This window comes from Cynocephalus volans, chromosome 1, assembly GCF_027409185.1.
Source record: "Cynocephalus volans isolate mCynVol1 chromosome 1, mCynVol1.pri, whole genome shotgun sequence".
Lineage (NCBI taxonomy): Eukaryota > Metazoa > Chordata > Mammalia > Dermoptera > Cynocephalidae > Cynocephalus > Cynocephalus volans.
Window position 1 is genome coordinate 189,924,701 of NC_084460.1, and position 19,037 is coordinate 189,943,737.

General features: G+C 39.8%; 1 protein-coding gene across 3 annotated transcripts in view; it reads right to left on the reverse strand.

Annotated features, from left to right (window-relative positions):
- TRAPPC10 (trafficking protein particle complex subunit 10) overlaps positions 1-19,037 on the reverse strand; it is an 87,629-nt gene that overhangs the window by 53,449 nt on the left and 15,143 nt on the right. For all 3 annotated transcript variants that reach the window (XM_063107655.1, XM_063107645.1, XM_063107636.1), the window contains exons 2-3: positions 11,769-11,850; positions 7,019-7,154 (exon numbers count right to left, since the gene is read on the reverse strand). In XM_063107655.1, coding sequence (XP_062963725.1) covers positions 7,019-7,154; positions 11,769-11,850 — 218 coding nt within the window. The remainder of the gene's footprint in view (positions 1-7,018; positions 7,155-11,768; positions 11,851-19,037) is intronic.

Consider the following 19,037-nt stretch of genomic DNA (forward strand, 5'->3'; position numbering starts at 1 on the left):
AGAGGAGCCAGATGCCCCTGGTGACACTGTTCAAAACGCCATCATCAACAAACCCTGAAGAAGAGCCAGGGAGGGTGCAGCAAGGTACAGGGGCGCCTCTCCCAGGAAGTCGACCCTAAAACCCCTCTCATCACCTGCCCTCTTGCCTCTTGGGCCATGACAGCAGCAGATGTTCAGCCTCTTACAGATGTCTATAGTTAAAAAATAAAAACTTTCAAATTAAAAAACAACAAAAAAATAAATAGACCCATTAATGACAACACAGGTAATAGAATTAGTAGATAAAGCAATTAAACTAGTTACTGTAATCACCATCACTACTATAACACACTCCTGCATCAAGAAGGTAGAGGAGTGAAGTTAAGCAAACACGTGAACTATATCTAGAGAAGAAGAAAAAGACCCACATGGAATTTCTAGAATGAAAAACACAACGTCTAACATGGAAAACACACTGGGAGAATTAGAGCTGATTAGACACCATGCGAAAAAAGATTAGTTAACATGAAAATATAGCAACAGAAATTATCCAAACAAAACACAGAGAAAAAAGACTGAAAAAACATCAACAGAGTATCAGCAAGCTGTGAGACTTCAAGTGACTTACTATGTCTGTGCATGTGTATATTACATATGAGTATATATAAAATATATCATTTATGTGTATAGTATACAGTATACAATATTAGTATTAACATGTTATGTAGAATATGTAATATATGTGTATATATACACATGTATTTGGAATCCCCAAAGAAGAGGGAAGAACAGAAAAAATATTTGAAAAAATAATGACCAAAAATTTTCTAAATTTGATCAAAATTATAAGCCCAAAAAACCCATAAGAAATATAGAGAAAGTTACACCAAAGCATATCATAATCAAACTGTTAAAAACCAGCATTAAAGAAAAAAATCTTAAGACGCCAAAGAAAAGACAACACTTTATGTGCACAGTACCAAAGACAAAACTACAAGACATCTCTTGGGAACCAGCAGAGACCAAAAGACAGGGGAACCATATCTTCAAAGTTCTGAAAGAAAAAAGAACTATGGAACTAGAGTTCCCTACCCAATGAAAATATTTTTCAAAAATAAAGGCAAGATAAAGACTTTCTCATATATTCAAAGCTGAAAGAATGTTCAGGGTAGTGTATCTGGCTTAGGGAGGACTTGTCTATCTGAAGATAATAACCGATTTTCTCCTGTATTTTCTTTTAACAATTTTATAATTTAGGTCTTATAGTTGGGCCTGTATAACTTCAAGTTATTTTTATGTAGGCAGGATCTAATTTTACTGTGTAAACGGGCAGCAAATTGGCCTAACTTGCACCAATGGATCTACACAACAAGAAAGGTTAAAGCAATCCTTCAGTCAGAAGGAAATTAACACCAAATGAAAATCTGGATCTAAACAAAGAATGGAGAGCAATGGAAATGGTAATTATATGAGTAAATATAAAAGACATGTTTTCTTATTTTTAATCTCTTTAAAACATAATCGACTGTTCAAAGCAAATATAGTAACAATGTATTGTGGGATTTAAAACACACATAGGGTTAAAAGATATGACAACAATTACACCAAGACTGGTAGGGGGAAAACGAAGTATACTGTTATAAACTTATACTATGCATCAAGTAATATAATATTACTTGAAGGAAGAATGTGGTAAGTTATAGGTGTGTACTATAAGCCCTAAAGCAACTACTGAAACAACACAGCAGTTTTACTTTTAAATCTAAAATCCTAAACATCAGAAACTTAGTCCAGAAACCTTTTTTTAAATAGATGATTGATAATCAAGACTTAACTAAAAAAAAAAAAAAAAAACAGGCTCTCTGGTTAGAATGTAATTTTAAGGAAAAAAAATCTCATTCATAATGGCCACAAAAAGGAAACTTAACAAAAATGCAAGATTTATGAAAAATATTATGACACATTACTGAAGGACATAAAAATGGCACAAAGAATGGAGAACATACCATGTTCCCAGATTAGAGAAGATTCGTGATCATTAAAATTCTTCTCAAATGTATCGATGACTTATTCAAGGCAATCCTAATCTTTCTCTTTTTTCTTTTCAATTGATGTTCCAGTTATGTACTGCTGTGTAACAAACTGCAGTGGTTTAGAACACTTTCCACTGGAGTCAGTCAGCACACACCCACCCATTAGCGTTCTTGGCTTCTCTCAGCCTTGTGGCTGGGTTCTAAGAAGCATCCCAAAAGGAGGATCTGACAGAAGATATGTTACCTTTTATGACTTACTCTCACCTCCACCAGAGTCAGAGGCCCACCCAGGTTCTACTGAAGGAAACACAGACCCGGCCTCTCAGCACAGGAAAGTCACTGTGACATGGAGAAGAGCATATGGGACAGGATATATCAGTACAGCCAACTTTAGAAAGTACAACTTACATGACACATGGAAGAGAATATGTACACTAACCACAAGGTTTATTTTAAAAGAACAGATATCAATACATATTATTAAAATGTAATAATTAAAAGTCTGATTCTGGCACAGAATGTTGGTTTAAAATAAAGGTGACATTCCCAATAAGTGGAGAAAAGATAGACTATTATGAAATGGTGTTAGGCCAACTTGCTATGCATTAGACGTAAAATTAGATCCTCAACCTCCACAGCTCCTACCTACATAAAAACAACTTGAAGCTATATACACCAAAATAAAAAACACCAATTACAAAATTGTTAAAAGAAAATATATGAGAAAATCAGTTATTATCTTCAGATAGACAAGGTCTTCCTAAGCAAGATACACTAACCCAGAAACCACTTTTTAAATGACATATTTCACTCCATAAAAATTATAATAGTTATGAATATCTGTGCACCAAATTATACATCAATCTTCTATACAAAGCAGAATCTACAGAAGATGCAAGAAAAATAGAAATATACCAATAATAGAACACTTTACCATACTATCAGTTAAAGATAGATCAATGAACAAAAATTAAATTTAAATGACCCAAACAACATAAACAATAAGAAAGATCTCACGGATACATATTTAACATTACAGACTGGCCAGTTAGCTCAGGTGGTTAGAGTGTGGTATTGGTAACACTAAGGTCTAGGGCTTGATCCCTGTTACCGGTCAGCCACCAAAACAAAACAAAACAAAACAAAACAAAACACATTACAATCTACAATCTGTAAAGAAAGAAAATACATTCTCAAACCTACATGGAATATCCACAAAAAGTGATCATTAGGATACAGAAAAAAAGTGAGTTTCACGAAGCAGAACTATTATAAGCAACACTTTCTGATCACAATGCAATACAACCAGAAATATTTTAATAAAATTTTTTAAAAATTTCCTTTCTGGAAACTAACTTTCTATTAAACAGTTACTCGGTGAGGAGGGAATACAAACAGAAAATAGAAAATTTCTGAAAAATAATGATAAAACACTGGGATATATTTAAAGCAGTAATCAGAGAAAATTTCATAACTTTAAAGACTTGTATCAGTAAAAATTTAATAATTAAAATTAATTCATTCTAGACTCAAAGAAAAACTAGAAAAAGAACAAAGTAAACCATAAGACAAAAAGGAGGAAATAATAAAAATGAAAGCAGAGATTAATGAGGTAGAAAACAGACTAACAATAAATCAGATTAATTAATAAAAACCTGGTTCTCTGAAAAAAAAATCAACAAACTACTGGCTAAGTTAATTTAGGAAGAAAGAGAGAAAGCACAAATATACAAAATAAGAAATAATGATGAGGAAGTAACTACTGACACTGAGCACATTTTAAAAGTCAAAATAAATACTTCACACACTTCAATGAAAACAAATTTTAAAATCTAACTGAAATAATTTCTAAGAAAAATAGGGTTTATCAAAATTGACAAATGACTGAACAGATCAATTTTCATGGAAGGGACACAGAAGTTATCAAGGAACTATCCCACAAGGAAGTACCAGGCCCGGGTAGTTTCATAGGAGAATTCCATCAAATCTTAGAGACCAGATAGCTCCAATGCTATATAAACTGTTTGAGAAATGGACAGTAATCAAAAACTTCCAAATCATTTTTATTAAACAATCATAATATTGATACCTAAACCTTGATAAAGACAGGACGGAAGTTACAGATCAATCACTTGTGAAAACTGATGCAAAAATTCCTAAATAAAATTTAAATGAACAGACTCCAATACTACATTAAGTGGGATTTATACCAAGAATGCAAATATTGTTTAACATTAAGAAACCTGTTAATATAATTCAGTATATAAGGGACTTCAAAAAGTTCATGGAAAGATTCGTATTATCTTTCAATTCCAGTCTTCCACAAACTTTTTGAAATACCTCATATTAATAGATCTAAGGAGGGAGGGAATCATGATTATCTCCATTGAGTCTGAAAAAGCCTCTGACAAAGTTCAACTCATATTCCTAGTAAAAACCCTTAAGAAAACAGGAATGGATACTTTCTTCACGTGATCATACATATATTTTCCTCAATCATACGGTGAGCATTCTACTTAATGGGGAAACACTACAGGTATTCCCGCTAACATCAAGAACAAGGCAATGATACCCACTATCTCCCCAATATTGAACAATGTCCTAAATCAGACAATTCATGGCATAAGAGGTGAAACTATGTTTATTTGCAGATGACATGAAGGGCATCTGGAAAACCCTAGACTTTGGGCCTAGAGAATCAATGATAAAACTAACTCAACAATAAAAGAATTCAGCAAGGTTAACATGAAAATCAATCAACAGCCCCATTTACAATAGCAACGAAAAAAGTAATATACTTGGAAATAAATTTAACCAGAAATGTTTAAAATCTGTAATGAAAAAAAGCACAAAACACAAAAGTAGATTTGCACAAAGACATCCCTTGTTCTTGGTTAGGATGTCTCAACATCATTAAGATGTTAGTTCTGCATATGGTAATTTATGAACTTATCATGATACCAATAAAAATACCAGAACTAAAAATGAAAGAGTAACTAGGAGGACACTGAAAAGGATGAACCAGAGGGAGGACTAGCCCGAACAGACACTAATATATACTATGACTATGTACTGTCAGTCTAGGAAAAGTACCAATTTTTTGGCTCTTGTTAGTATGTTTGTTTTTAGTTGAGGTATGTGTAGCAATTATGAAACTATCTTAAGCACGCTGAAGGACAGAGCAAATAAATAAATGTGCTGATGTTGCTGAGAGCAGATGTAAACAGGGAACAGGCAAGGCAGGGAGGAGCCATGTCGGGTTGGGCTAAAACTGGAGGCATCAGCATCAACTCACGATCTGCAAGACGCATCCCTTCTTAGCCCTGTCTACTAAAGGGGCAGAAAAGCCGTGACACTCCTGTAGCAAGGAACACACTTACTGCCAAAGGAACCAGGCTCTGTGAAGAAAAGGCTGATTCCAGGGCAAGGGTAACAAAGCTACAAGAACCCAGCATATCTTGTTATGTCAGGAAGTTAGAAAATGCTCAAAAGGATGCAGGAGCCAGCTTGAAGTGGCTCTCACTAGCCACATGCAGGACAATGTGAGCATCAGCATAAGCAGGGGTAACTGGCCACTCTCACTGAATAAACAAAAACCCACGCAGGTTCTTCCTCAGAGTAGAGGCCAGGCTGACAAATGCTGGCAGCGTTAGCAGCCCTTAGTCAAGACCAGTTCAGGAAAGATCACACTGGATGCTAAATCTAAGTGGGAAAGCCGGACAAGGAGCAGGATACTTACTTGGTCTTGGAGTGGCTCCCTAGAGATAGCTTATTAGTTGCAAAGGAAAAATAGTAACCATACCATGGAGAAACCAGAGCACTTCCCAACCAAATTATCAAGTCAGACATTACCAATGAGAGGTTACAGGGGGAAAAGCTCACACAGCAGGCCTGGGATGGCCATCCTTCTCAGGCCTGCTAACGAGGGTAGCCCTTGGCTGCATCTGGGAATCTGGATTTTTACAGGGTTTCCACCACCCTGTGATAAGAGGATCTCACTGCAACCTACACTGTTTATATACAAAATATAGTTTATGCTAAACAGCTGCTTTCCTTCCAGGAATGAGGAATGCTGGTGCATTCCAGGCAGAGGGCACCCATGTGACCAGCCCCATTAAAAACCCTGAGCACCAAGTCTCTAGTGAGCTTGCCTGGTAGAAAACTTCTCACGCATGTTATCGCACTCACTGCTAGGAATAAAGCCCAACCCTGGGAAAGGATATGGAGCAAAACCAGCAAAGAGAAAGGCAACAGGGGTCAAAGTCGGGGGGGAAACCAGGCGCAGGCTTCCAAAGTTCTGTCTCACTGAAACCACAAAAAACTAGTTCTGCTTTCTCAGATTTAAGCTAAAATGTTGCAGTGTGTAATGATTTATGTACTTTGTACACTGCTAAATGCTTGCTTTACCAGAATCAAAATACACAGAAAGAAATGATCACAGACTTGTCTATCAGTTCACAACAGAAGAATTCTGTCAAGAATGAGGTTTTTTCTGCGTTCATGACACACAGCCACAAAATACAAGTGAAGGTTACGATGCCTACAACACTAACATTCATTCATTTGATCGAGTCGCGGAGGGCTACCTAGGTAGGCACTGTGACGGTGATGAAGGAGGACACGGTCCCCCAACTCACTGGGTCACGCTGAGAGCAGAAGAGACAACAGGATGATCAAGTACAGTAAGTGCCATCACGGTGAACACAGGCATCATGAAAACAAAATGGAAAGTAAAGACTAAACACAGTTCAAACTGATTAAGGTTTGTGGCACAAGGTGAGATGGCTCAGAAGACTCAAAACAGGAAACAAGACTGTGCTTAGTGATCACCAGGACCAGAGTAAAACCATGCAGTGACAGAGCCACACACCTGGCTGAGGACGAAGAAAAGAGTCAAGAGCACTTTAAAGAGTAAACCTGAAAAAATCACACTTGTCTTAAAAGCAGGACTCAAGAATTTTTAACCCTATTACAACACACTTTCTTTCCCCTAAGTGAATACTTACACAGCATTCTGTCCAATAAATATGAAGAAAAGGGAAGGTGAGCAGAGCCTTGTTTCCTTCTTTGGGCAGCAGCTCCTCTTTGAACTGAACAAAGTTAGATTCCAGGTGAATCATCTTTGGAGCCCGGCCGTAGGACCTACAAATAATTTTTTTAAAAGTCACTGAAAAAACAACTAAACAGTGTTCTGCAAGAAAAAAAAGGGAAGATACAATAACAAATAACTTAATTCTATCTATGAGTTCAGAAGCATGTATATTAACCCTGAATCATAACTATAATATTCTGTCCAAAAACCGTCTACGAACTGTTTTAAATACAGTTCACATTTACACGTCAAATCTCCCTCACCAGAAACCTTTCATTTTACTCAAGGATACATACACAGAATACGTTCACCCAAGCATTCAATTAATAAAGGCCACCATAGACTCCTAAGAACAATGGGTTTTCCTTGCTGTATACCTCAATCTGTAAGTCACCAAAAAGGAGGAAAAGAGGGTCCAAGATGTCAAAAATGCAATTTTAATTTTAGGACAATCTGTATTGTCCAAGAAATAAAATTATTTGGTAAAAGAGAACAGGTTTTTGTTTGCAGAGCACAAATAAAACACTGGTACAGACCTCCCTTTTTTCCTCAACCCAAGAAAAAAAGCCCATAGAGAAACCTCACAATGCAATACACAGATCCCATCTAAGGCTGTAAGAGGATATGGACACTATTTACACTACTTTTAAAAGTGAATTATGCCACATACATCTTTTTTCCACACCTTTATTTTCTACCTCTGGTAGCTGTGTCTCTTTTAAACATCTACAGCTGGATTAGGTATTTTTTATCCAGGCTAAGGATGCTCTGTGTTAATAGGTGAAAGCCAACCACATTTAACATGATTAGGCTTATGCTCAAACTTGTGTACTTTCTATTTGTAGGCTATCTTTTCTGGTTCGTTGTGAGACTAATCAAACTTTCTTCCTTTTTCCTGGTTTGAAAGTTTAACCGTCTATTTTTATACCACTATTTCGATACATTTTCATTTTTAATATGAATAAACTTAAGTTTTTCTTTCAAAGACTAAAGTTATAGGATCCTTTCTTCTCTCTTATCTCCTTCCCACACATCTGAAATTCCGTATTTTTACATTTTTTAAAGGACTGACTTCAGCAAAATATTTTTATAACTTGTTTGCTGGCAGTTGCTCTTTCACCCTGTGAATTCCAGGTTCGTTTTTCTCCTGCTGGGATATATCCTTTAGTTATTTTAGAAAGGGTAGTAAGCTTTCTGATCTCATACACATCTGAAAATGTTTTTATTTACCGCAGGGCTTCCCAACTATCTCCATGTCACAGCACACAAAAAAATTCCACTTGAATGGCACTCTGGGGTAGACACGTGGCTTTCTGCAGCCAGACGTGACTCGGCAGGGCCACTGGCCATCCTGGGCACCATTTGACACCCCAAGGCCTACAGGGAACAAAATCTCTCTGCACCCATATCTCATTCAAGATCTTTAGGGTGGGAGGCTCTGACTTAGTCTTCCGTCTTGCATGATAGTGCAAATTACACAGAATTCTAAATTCAGAGGTATTTTCCCTTAGTACTTTGAAAAGACTTGTTAAATGTCGCATTTCATGTTGCATTTTAAATGTTGCTGTTAGAGATGATACGTTTGGTCCCTCCTTTGCTCTGTGATTTCTTGGCATGGCTTTTGTCTGCCTTGTTTTCTGTTCATTCTGCTTGACACTCTTGGGCTTTCAGCAGTGTCCTGACTCACTTCTGGTGACATCCTGACATCAGTTCTTCAAATGCTGCCCGTCCCCCATCCTCTCTTGTCTTGCTCTGAAATGCCTTCAGATGGACCCTGAGCCTCTTGGGTCTGCCCCCCACACCTCTGCCTCTCTTCCGTGCTCCTGCACTCTCGGCAGGAGCCTCCAGAGTCTCTGAACTCACTGACGTCCAACTTGCTCATTTGCTCTTCAGCTGCACAGCTTTCAGTACATCTGGTAAAGTTTCTGATTCAGTTTTTTTCATTTCCAAGATCTAATCCATTGATTTTTAATGTTTACTTTTTATAAAATACGTAAACACTTTAAAACATCAAATAATACTAAAAAGCTTTTAACATCCCCACCGCATGACAGCAGTTGCCCACCCCATCCTTCTCTACCTCCCCTCCTGTAGTAATTTCCGAGATCTGCTATAACAAACCTGGAGGCTTCAAACAACAGCAGTTTAGTCTCTCATACTTCAGGAGGGCAGAAATTCAAAATCAACGTGCCATCAGGACTAGTTCTCTGAAAGCTGCATGGGAGGTCCCTTGCCTCCCCCCTGGCTTCTGGTGGCTGCTGGCAACGCTTAGAGCTCCTAAGTTGTGGCTGCATCACTCTAACCTCTGCCCCCATCTTCATGTGGCCTCCCCCTGGGTGCCTCAGTGACTTCTCCTTTTCTGTCTCTTATAAGGGCACTTGTCATTGGATTTAGGGTCCACCTAATCCAGGAAGATCTCATATGGAGATTCTTACCTTAATTACATCTACAAAGACCCTTATTCCAAATAAGATCATAGTCTGATGTTTCAAGTAAATGTATGTTTTGTAGGACACAATACAACGTACTATACCTCCCCAAACTTAATTTACACCTGATCTTCAACCGCCTGTGCCCTTCCTATCTCTCACTCTCCCATGAGCTCTGTCACAACTTTTCACTGTCCATATTTCATATTTCCCTTATTATGAAATATAAGAGCACTATTCACTAATGAACCGAGTAGCATACTGATTACAGTAGCTTTGTAACCTTTGCTCTTTGTGGCATGGACACGTGCCTCCATTTTTCATTTTCTTTGCTCATGAGTCACCATTTTTAACTCCACCCAAGCTCTCCAACAGAACTGTAAAACCCTCTGAGTACCACCCACACAGTCGAGCATCAGGTAGACTAAAGCTCCTTTCCTGGTAACATCCCTCCGAGGCCCAGAGTCATCTTGCTCCAATTAGCATGTACTCCCTCTCCTGTTTATGGAGCACATCCCCTGTTGTTTCTTGAAAAAGAGAACATGGTAGTCTTTTCTCTAGGGTCATCCAGTTTTCCAGAGATGAATTCTCCACTCTCCTGCCAAGGGAGCACGGATCTGGCTGCAGAGTTCTTGGACACGAGCTGCACGCTGTTCAGAACATGGCCTTGCTGGCTTTGGAATAGCACTTCTCCCTGCCTTCTTCAGTGCCTCGTATCCAAGGGTCTGGAGCTTCTCTGTCCACAGACAGACCCCCAGATCCCGCAGAGGTGGGACAAGAACAATCACTTCACTACAGACGAGAGTGGTGGCCCTGAATCTAATTTCTCCTGTCCACGCCGCTGCCAATCCCCCTCCCAGCCCTGGCCTTCCAAGGTCCTGCGCTTTGTCACCTGTCACAGACTCACTACTCTCGTGTAGCCAGCTCTGCAGACACATGGGACGCGACTTTCTCAGCTTTCTTTCCCAATTCTTCAATCTGTCTTTCTTCTCCCCAAAGTGGGTCCAGATCTCTTGGCTGCTGCTGTACCTGCCCCCTTTCTCTGTCCTTGTGCATTTAGGCTTTTTTCATCCTTGACTCTCATTTCATGGGGTTTTAGGAAGGTGAAGAGATAAATATGCATATTAAATCTGTGCAATTTCTCTATTTCTTTTTTCTCATAATCCTCTCTCGTTTCATGGACATACTTTTTTCCTTTTATCTTTCTGAGTGTTTAAATAATATATATTTATTTGAAATCCTTTACAGATTACTCCATTTCTTCAGGTATTAAATCCCTCCATTTGCTGACTTGTTTTCTCTCCTTCACAGCTGGGGACTCCTCACGTGCTAAGCAACGTTTCTCTAAGAGAATGATCCCACATTCTGCACACCCTTTATATGAAACATTAGCAATTAAATGCATACCCTATAAGACACTATCATTGGGCAGAGAAATTAGACAACATTCACTAGGGAGCCTGGAGAAGTGGCCCCAGAAAGCCATGTTAATTCCTCATGTTACTGGAGCACACACTGGTGGTCATGAAGGAGGGATGCTGCAGGAGTCAAAACGGTATGGACTGGTGACCACAGGCATTCTGCATACACCCTGGTTAAAATCAGGTTACTTGTACTGACAAGTCAAAATCTGAACATTTCCCACAAATAACATCTAACCTTAACAGAAGTAAGTTTTCCGAGACGTGAATTCCCAGTCAATGGTTTCCTCTAAACAAGTTACTAGACGACCAAATAAAGACACACAATAGGGCAACTGGGATGGGTGATCTGGCTTCTCTTGTATTCTGTTTTTTCTCCTAATATTTAAATAACATCTTTCTGTAAACCTTCTCATTCTTGAGAAAAGTCCATAGGAGTTCAGGGTGGAGAGGGGCTCTTGCATGTTAGAAGATACATCCCATATCTTCTGCTTTAAGGTACAGTCTAAGTGAGAACATGTCTCCTTTGCAAAATGCCTGTGCCTTTAAGTCACTCTGATTAACCATAAAAAGTCCAAGATCATTCTGAAACAGTGAGTCTTTAATGCAAAAGAACTGTCTTGTAGTTATCATCCAATGACACACTAAGAAAATCATCCTATTTCTTAAAGAATAAGACTCACAGACCATTTGATGCCACTCTGTTTCTTTCCAACAGACCTAAGAACTGAGTTTTTAGCTTATACTACTTCACTTGCTCACATAAATGTCTGAAAGACAAAGAGTAGGACACAGCCCGACAAACACCCCATACCTTCTCCATTCCATCGGTTCTCGGGGAAGCTGCTGGGAAAGCGTCGGATAAATAGAAGTAAATAAATTCTGATCTCCAGCACCTACGATAGAAATAAAGAGAAATCAGTTACCACATTTTCAGGTGAATACAGTCAAAACTGGCTCCAAAGCTTATTAAATTGGTATTTTCATATAATTTTATACAGTCATGTGCCATATAATGACATTTCTGTCAATGTCAAGCTGCATATATGACAGTGATCCCCTGAGATTATAATGGCTATGCCATACAGTCTAGGTGTGTGGTAAGAAGGCTTGTGTAAGTACACTCTGTGACAACACACTTCTCAGAATGTATACATGTCGTTAAGCAACACACGATTGTACTTGTATTTAGTAAAATGACATCACAAATCAAGATTATTCTGTACCTTCAAATAACTAGTCTGAAGAAAACCCAGAGCTTGACACGTGATCAAACCTACCATCACAACACCGCCATGAGGGGGGTTTACTTTTCCCCATGAGGAGAATGAGGATCAGAAAAGGTGAGTAACCTGCCCGAGGCCACGAAGCTAAGGAGAGATGGAGCTGGCTGAGCCCCAGCTGCTCTACTGACCCCACGACCACTGCTTTCTTCAGCTTCAAGAGAACACCCAAAAACTCCATGCAGAAAGGACACCGGGAATGATAACACCAACTTCTCCATTGAAACAAACTCGGTGTTCATCCAAATGCCAGAGGAGCCAAGATTTTTGCAAGGTACCTGGCAGGCACCCTCTCATTAGTCCTCACCAAAACTTCTGGGAGGAAAAGAACCGACCCCCTCCCCCAATCACAGACAAGAAAAGTGAGGGTTGAGAGGTGAGCATATTCAGCGCCCAAACCCGGCTAGGGGCAGATGCCAGTTATGGATCCAGTGTGTGTGACTTTACAATGCACACTCAATTTTTAATTCAGCTCTCTTAGATTTAACAGAACTAAAAATTCCATTTAGTTCTCATAAAACGATAGTATAACAGTATTATACATAAGCTAAAAAAGAACCTTTCAATATAGATGGCCAAAATTCCTGTACTCAGAGGATCCTCTTACTTTAAGCAAAACCATTTCCCAAATTGCTTTTATATTGATCTTAAATCATTGGGAACTGATGTTGGCCATTAACATATTTGCTTATTTTGCTATCGTGAACCTAAAAAGAAACCTCCCCCAAATCACATAACAATGTCAAGTCACTGCAGAGAGTAGTGACATTTCTGGGCAAAGCACGTGGTAGGTGGGTATCGGCACCGGAAGCCCGAGTACCTGCGTCCTGTCTTGGCTCCACCATTTACCGGCTGACTAAGCATGGAGACCATTTACCTTTCCTGTGCCTCAGAGACCTCAGTGAAATGGGAAAATAAGAATACCTCCCCAACAGGCTGTGGTGAGGAATCAATGAGTCAATGCACATACATAACCCAAACAAGGCCTGACTCAGAGTAGATAAAAGGGTTGCTATTACTACATTTTTGTTAAGATAAAAATTGTGGCTGGCTGGTTAGCTGAGTTGGTTGGAGCTTCACCTTGTAACAACAAGGTTGAGGGTTTGGATCCCTACACCAGCCAGCCACCAAAACAAATAAATAATAACTTTTATGTTTTAACATCACTTTTCATCTTGTTCATATATTTGATAATCATCTTAGAAATCAATAAAGTAAAAATATCTTCAGTTAGCTTCAGGTTTCTTATCTTTGATTGCCAATTTCTACTGCCTCATTAAAAGGCTCCAAGGTTAATACATAAAAACCATCACTCTTCTAAGAAGAAATTAAGTCAACTTCATGGACACTTTACACACTTGGTTTTCTATAGAAAACCACACACACACACACACACACACACACACACACACACACACACACACACACACACACACACACACACACACACACACACACACACACACACACACACACACACACACGGTCCTTGTGATGAAGTCCCACATAAGTGCTCAAGTAACATACACCCAGCGTCAAAGGTGCAATGGCTCCGACATCCCTTGCAGGCTTATCTCCCATAGGAAACCCTACTGTGCAATAAGCTTATCTAAATGGAGACTATAATGTGACAATTTTTCTTATATTCTATCTTGGACTAAATTGTTAACCTGTGTCCTAGTTTAAAAGATGACAAGTCAACCAGCACATGTGCCTAGGGTAAAGGTGTCATCTGACATAAGTGGGGACTTAATCTGTTGACTGTTTGACCTTGGTATCTATTCAGGGCTGACCTGTGTCCCTGCCAAATCTGTATGTTGAAGCCCTAATCTCCAGTACGTCAGAATATAACTGTATTTGAAAGTAAGGTCTTTAAAGTTGATAAGATGATTAAATTACAATGAGGTCTTTGGGGTAGGCCCTAATCCTATCTGACTGGTGCCCTCATAAGAGAAACTTTATTTTTTTATTTATTTTTATTTTTATTTTGCTATTGAAGCATAATTGATTATACATATTTGTGGGGTACAAAGTGGACTATCAATAGTTGTATACAATATGCAATAGTTAAATGAGGACAGTTTATTCATCATTACAACACATAATCATTCTTTGAGTCCATTAACCAATTAAGAGAAACTTTAAACACACAGGGAGACCCCAGGGATACGGAAAGGCCATGGGAGGATATAGAAAGAGCTTACAAGCCAAGGAGAGAGGCCTCAGAAGAAGCCAAACCTGCCAACACTTCGATCTTGGGCTTTCAGCCTCCAGAACTGAGAGCATAAATTTCTGTTAATCCACCCAGTCTGTGGTATTTTGTTACAGCAGCCCTAGCAGACTGATACTGTATCCCTAACTTAGATTTGAAGGCCAAATTCTTCTAAACCATGGAAGATCTGCATTGACTGAATAAGAATGTGAAGAAAAACCACAAGTTTCTCAGAATACATAGCTGTTTATTAATTATTATACTCTCAAATCTTTGTATCAAGCTATTATGAAATTAGAGATGCCTTTGAAAATGGGGATAGAAAGCCAGCGCATGAAAAACAGGGAAGAGCTTAAGTGTAAACCCCCAAAGAATTCAACCTCAGTTCACATGACAAGTAATTAAATTAACAACACATACTTTGTATTTTCCCAAAATAGCCCAACCACTAAGTAGGAAAGTCATTAGAGCTCTGAGCTGTAAGCCAGAACAACTTCCAGACTGATTTTTCATTTTAATCCATGGGCAACAGAGGCATGAGAAAAACCAGCAGGAATTCAGCCATTCATAAAATAGCTACTAACAGCAAAACTGAGCCTTAAGATGGATGTGCCCATGTTCACAGAACCCTGTTCAGAAAAATTGCTGTTTACTTTCCTGACCCAAGATGCTATTTATTACGAGTCAACTCAGGCCATTTATTTCAACAACTAAGATTTCTTTTTTTGGTGAGGGAGAGACTTCAAAATAATTTATAAAAATAATTCAAAACACAATCCCATTAACACAAATCTCTCTTGCTGTGTGTGTGCCTCAGTTCCCGTGGCCAACTGGGGGAGGCCCAAAGAAGGGAGGAGGAGAGGGGAGGGGGTGAGCCAGGGGTGCTCCACAGAGGACCTCAGCCCCAGCCCTCGGGCCCAGGTGTCACCCTGACCCCAGACATGGGTGGTATGAACCAAGCAAGAGCAGCAGCGGCCATGCTGAACAGGACCTGAGCACTCCCTTTTGGCTGACCCCCAGGCTGACAGCCCAGCTCAAGGAATCCCCAAGAAAGGAAGGTAGAGCCCTGAGGTCTGATTATATGATTGGTGTTCTCAGCATCTACGCCAGCAGTAATTGGATTATCTGTTGCAGGCAGTCAGATGACTGATACAGGCCTACATTATTTCCTGACTTATTACTGCATTCTCTGAGATTTTTACAAGCACATATTCATATATTAACCATGTAATTTAAAACTTTTATGTTCAAAGCAGGTAAAAACTAATTAAACTGGGGAGAAAAGAAGAATTCAATATAGATAACAGTTAAACTCAGTGTCTGAGTCTGCTCGGGCTGCCATAAAACCCTGCAGACTGAGTAGGTGGTAGCAAGAGAAGCACATTTCCCACAGTTCTGAGGCTGGAAGTCCCAGATCAAGGCATCAAGATTCAGTGTACGGTGAGGGCAGCTTCCTGGTCACAGGTGGCCTTGCTCTTGCTATAGCCTCACATGGTGGAAGCGGTGAGGGAGCCCCATGGAGACCTTTTCTAAAAGGGCAGTAACCCCTCTCACGGGGACTCTGCCCTTAGGACCCCATCACTTCCCAGAGGCCCCACCTCCTAATACCATCACCCTGGGGTCAGAGCAGAGAGAAGAGCCATATGTTTCCCGTCTGTATAGACAGCACCATGGCCTGCAATGCCCTCCACACATGCTCACTCTGAACCCTCCTATGGAAACCGAGACATATAGAGCTTCCCCAATTGGCCGAGGTCAAGCAGCTAAAGAGTGCCAAAGTTGAGACCCAAACCCAGGCAGCCGGGCTTTGGACTCAATACTGCTACTGCTCTGTGCTGCTTCTCCACTCCTTAACTTTATTAAGGTTACTGACTAATATGCAGCAGCTGTGTTGACACTGGTTGGCTGAAAATAAAAGGTTCCAGAAGACCACCTGTGGATAGAGTGAACTTCTATCATCTACTTTTCACTGCACCAATCCTTAAACATGTAAAGCTGTGAAGGTCTTTTTATCACAAAAGTATAAAAGGATCAGGAAATTAAAACAATGAGAAAGTGGCAAGGAAAAACAAATTGTTCAACCAATTTGTAGCTGGCATCCAGCTTTCCTAAATACCTGACATCATATAGTTTCAAGACCAGTATTTTTATTTTGAGATTTATGTTGGGTAAAAGATCTTACATTAAAAAAAAAAAAAAAAAAAGGGCCGGCCCCGTGGTGCACTTGGGAGAGTGCGGCACTTGGGAGCACAGCAGTGCTCCCGCCGCGGGTTCGGATCCTATATAGGAATGGCCGGTGCGCTCACTGGCTGAGCGCGGTGCAGATGACACCAAGCCAAGGGTTGCAATCCCCTTACCGGTCACAAAAAGACAAAAAAAAAAAAAAAAAAAAATTTACTCTATAGGGCTTCATGGGCTCCACAGTACTAGTGGGTAAAAAGGGCAGAGGGATGGATTTTAGCTCAGCATAAGAAGTACTACCCATAAACATGCACAATCAATGTGTGTTAATTAAAAAATAAATAATTTTTTTAAAGTGTTCTGGTCTAAGATAGAAGAACCTGCATTTGGAGGCAAGTGTCCCACACTTGGAGGCTCTCAAACAGCAGCTGGATGATCTGCTAGTTGGGAATCTAGAGAAACCTAGAAAAGCAGTGGAGTAGCTGGACTAGGACTAGAAATGACCTAATTCTAAGGCTCTTCCAAACAAGATTCTATAATTCTATTTCTGAACAAAAAAGTCAAAGGAAAAATATAATTTATCTAGCATTTGCTTTATAGAAATGTTGCAGAAATAGCTATTCTCGAAGCACACTGTTAACAAAAGACAGCTGCAGTCCACTATCAGGCAGTCCATTCATGTTTGAAAGCAATATGTTACCTAAGAATGCATATGCTTGCCCGTAGACCATACATTAATTTCTCCTCAACGGCTTTTGGTAAAACAAACTTTCCAATGGACGATGAAAACATCCAAGATCACTAACTAGGAACTCATCTCAGCCTGTTCAATAGCCCATAAAGTGGATTTGCTATAACGCACACACATCATCAATGCAGTAAAGAAAAATAACGCTTCAAACTGGGAACTCTTTCATAGGGAAAACCTGCACCAAATGCTTAATCACGGAGCATGGAACCCTTCCTGGTGGCCTCCCAGAGTCTGCACAGGAAGGGCTTTCACATTCCGTGTGAGGACAGAAAGTAAAGGTGAATGAGAAAGCACAGGAAAGGATCCAGATGTTGTCCAATCCTTTAAGTAGAAAGCAAGGTTAATCCCCTAAAATGACCTGGCAACTGACTCCCCATTTCTGTGCATAAGCACTGTCCTCCCTTTGTTGGAAGACACGTATTTGAGAAGGAAAGCTAATGAACCCTACCACTGTTCTGCACTTCAAAGGCTGAGTTTAAAAGCCATTCTACAGTTGACATGATGGGGATCACCTTCATTTGGTTGTCAGTTGTCAGTGATCCCCTGTGTCAGGTCTGCCAAAATAACTGTGATTTTAAATTACAACTTAGTTCTGTATACCCGCCATTTCATCACTGGGTTTAATGTTATGCCCATTCCATCTAGCTTTCCTCCAGGTCCTTACTGTGTTCTCCGTCTTTCTTCTCCCAAATCCTCATCCATCCATCCATCCATCCATCCTCTCTCTCTCTCTCTCTCTCTCTCTCTCTGCCCAGTCTGTACAACAATTACCCCCAATAGGTATGATCAAAGGAAAAACAGCACAGCACAACAGTGTTCAGTGAGTTTTATACTGCAGAAATTTGCAGAAAAAGAACTACAACCAACACATAAAAAGCAGTCACAAGATAAAAAGTTCCAAAGTCTTTTTCTGTTTTAACTTAAAAGACCGTTGAACACACATGCCAATGTTAAGAGGTATGAGTAAACACTTCTAGCCAATGAGACAACAGTCACCTTCTCTAGCACTCAGAGATCAGACTAGACTTAAGATTGAAGAGTTTAAAAAGAAAAAGATTGGATAAAGTCATCTAAATTTAAGTATATGGAAGGATCAGCCTTTAACAGTTTATATATTTTTAAAATAAAGAAAACATAGGATTATTGCAGCAGTTTGATCATAGTATTTACAAGTTCAGAAGAGACCCTGCCGGCTCCTGGCACACCCCTGCACTGGGCTCTGGACAGAACACTTTCCACACTGCTCTTTCCCCAGATTTCCCCTTTGCCTTCTTAAAGCCTTCGTTCAAGGATCACCTTCTCAGTGAGGCCTAATTGCAGTTTCCAAATGGTACAAACATGGAGGAGGGACTCTGCAACATCTGGCAGAATTACACGAACATTTAGCCAAGCCCCAGCAGCCTGCCCTGTAGGGCTCTGCCCCTACAGTGCATCACCAAGGCTAGAAGACAGATGCATGCACAAGGCCTGGATGCTGGACTGTGCGCAATAGCAAAAGATGAAACAACTCAGACTCCACCAGTGCAGGCAGGACTACACAGAGCTCCTGCCTCACAGAGGTCTGCAGACTGAAAAGGGAGGAGCAAGATCTCAACACACTGCTAGCATGGAGTGTAGCCCAGGATATGTCGAGAGAGAAAAAAACAAGGTGGGAAA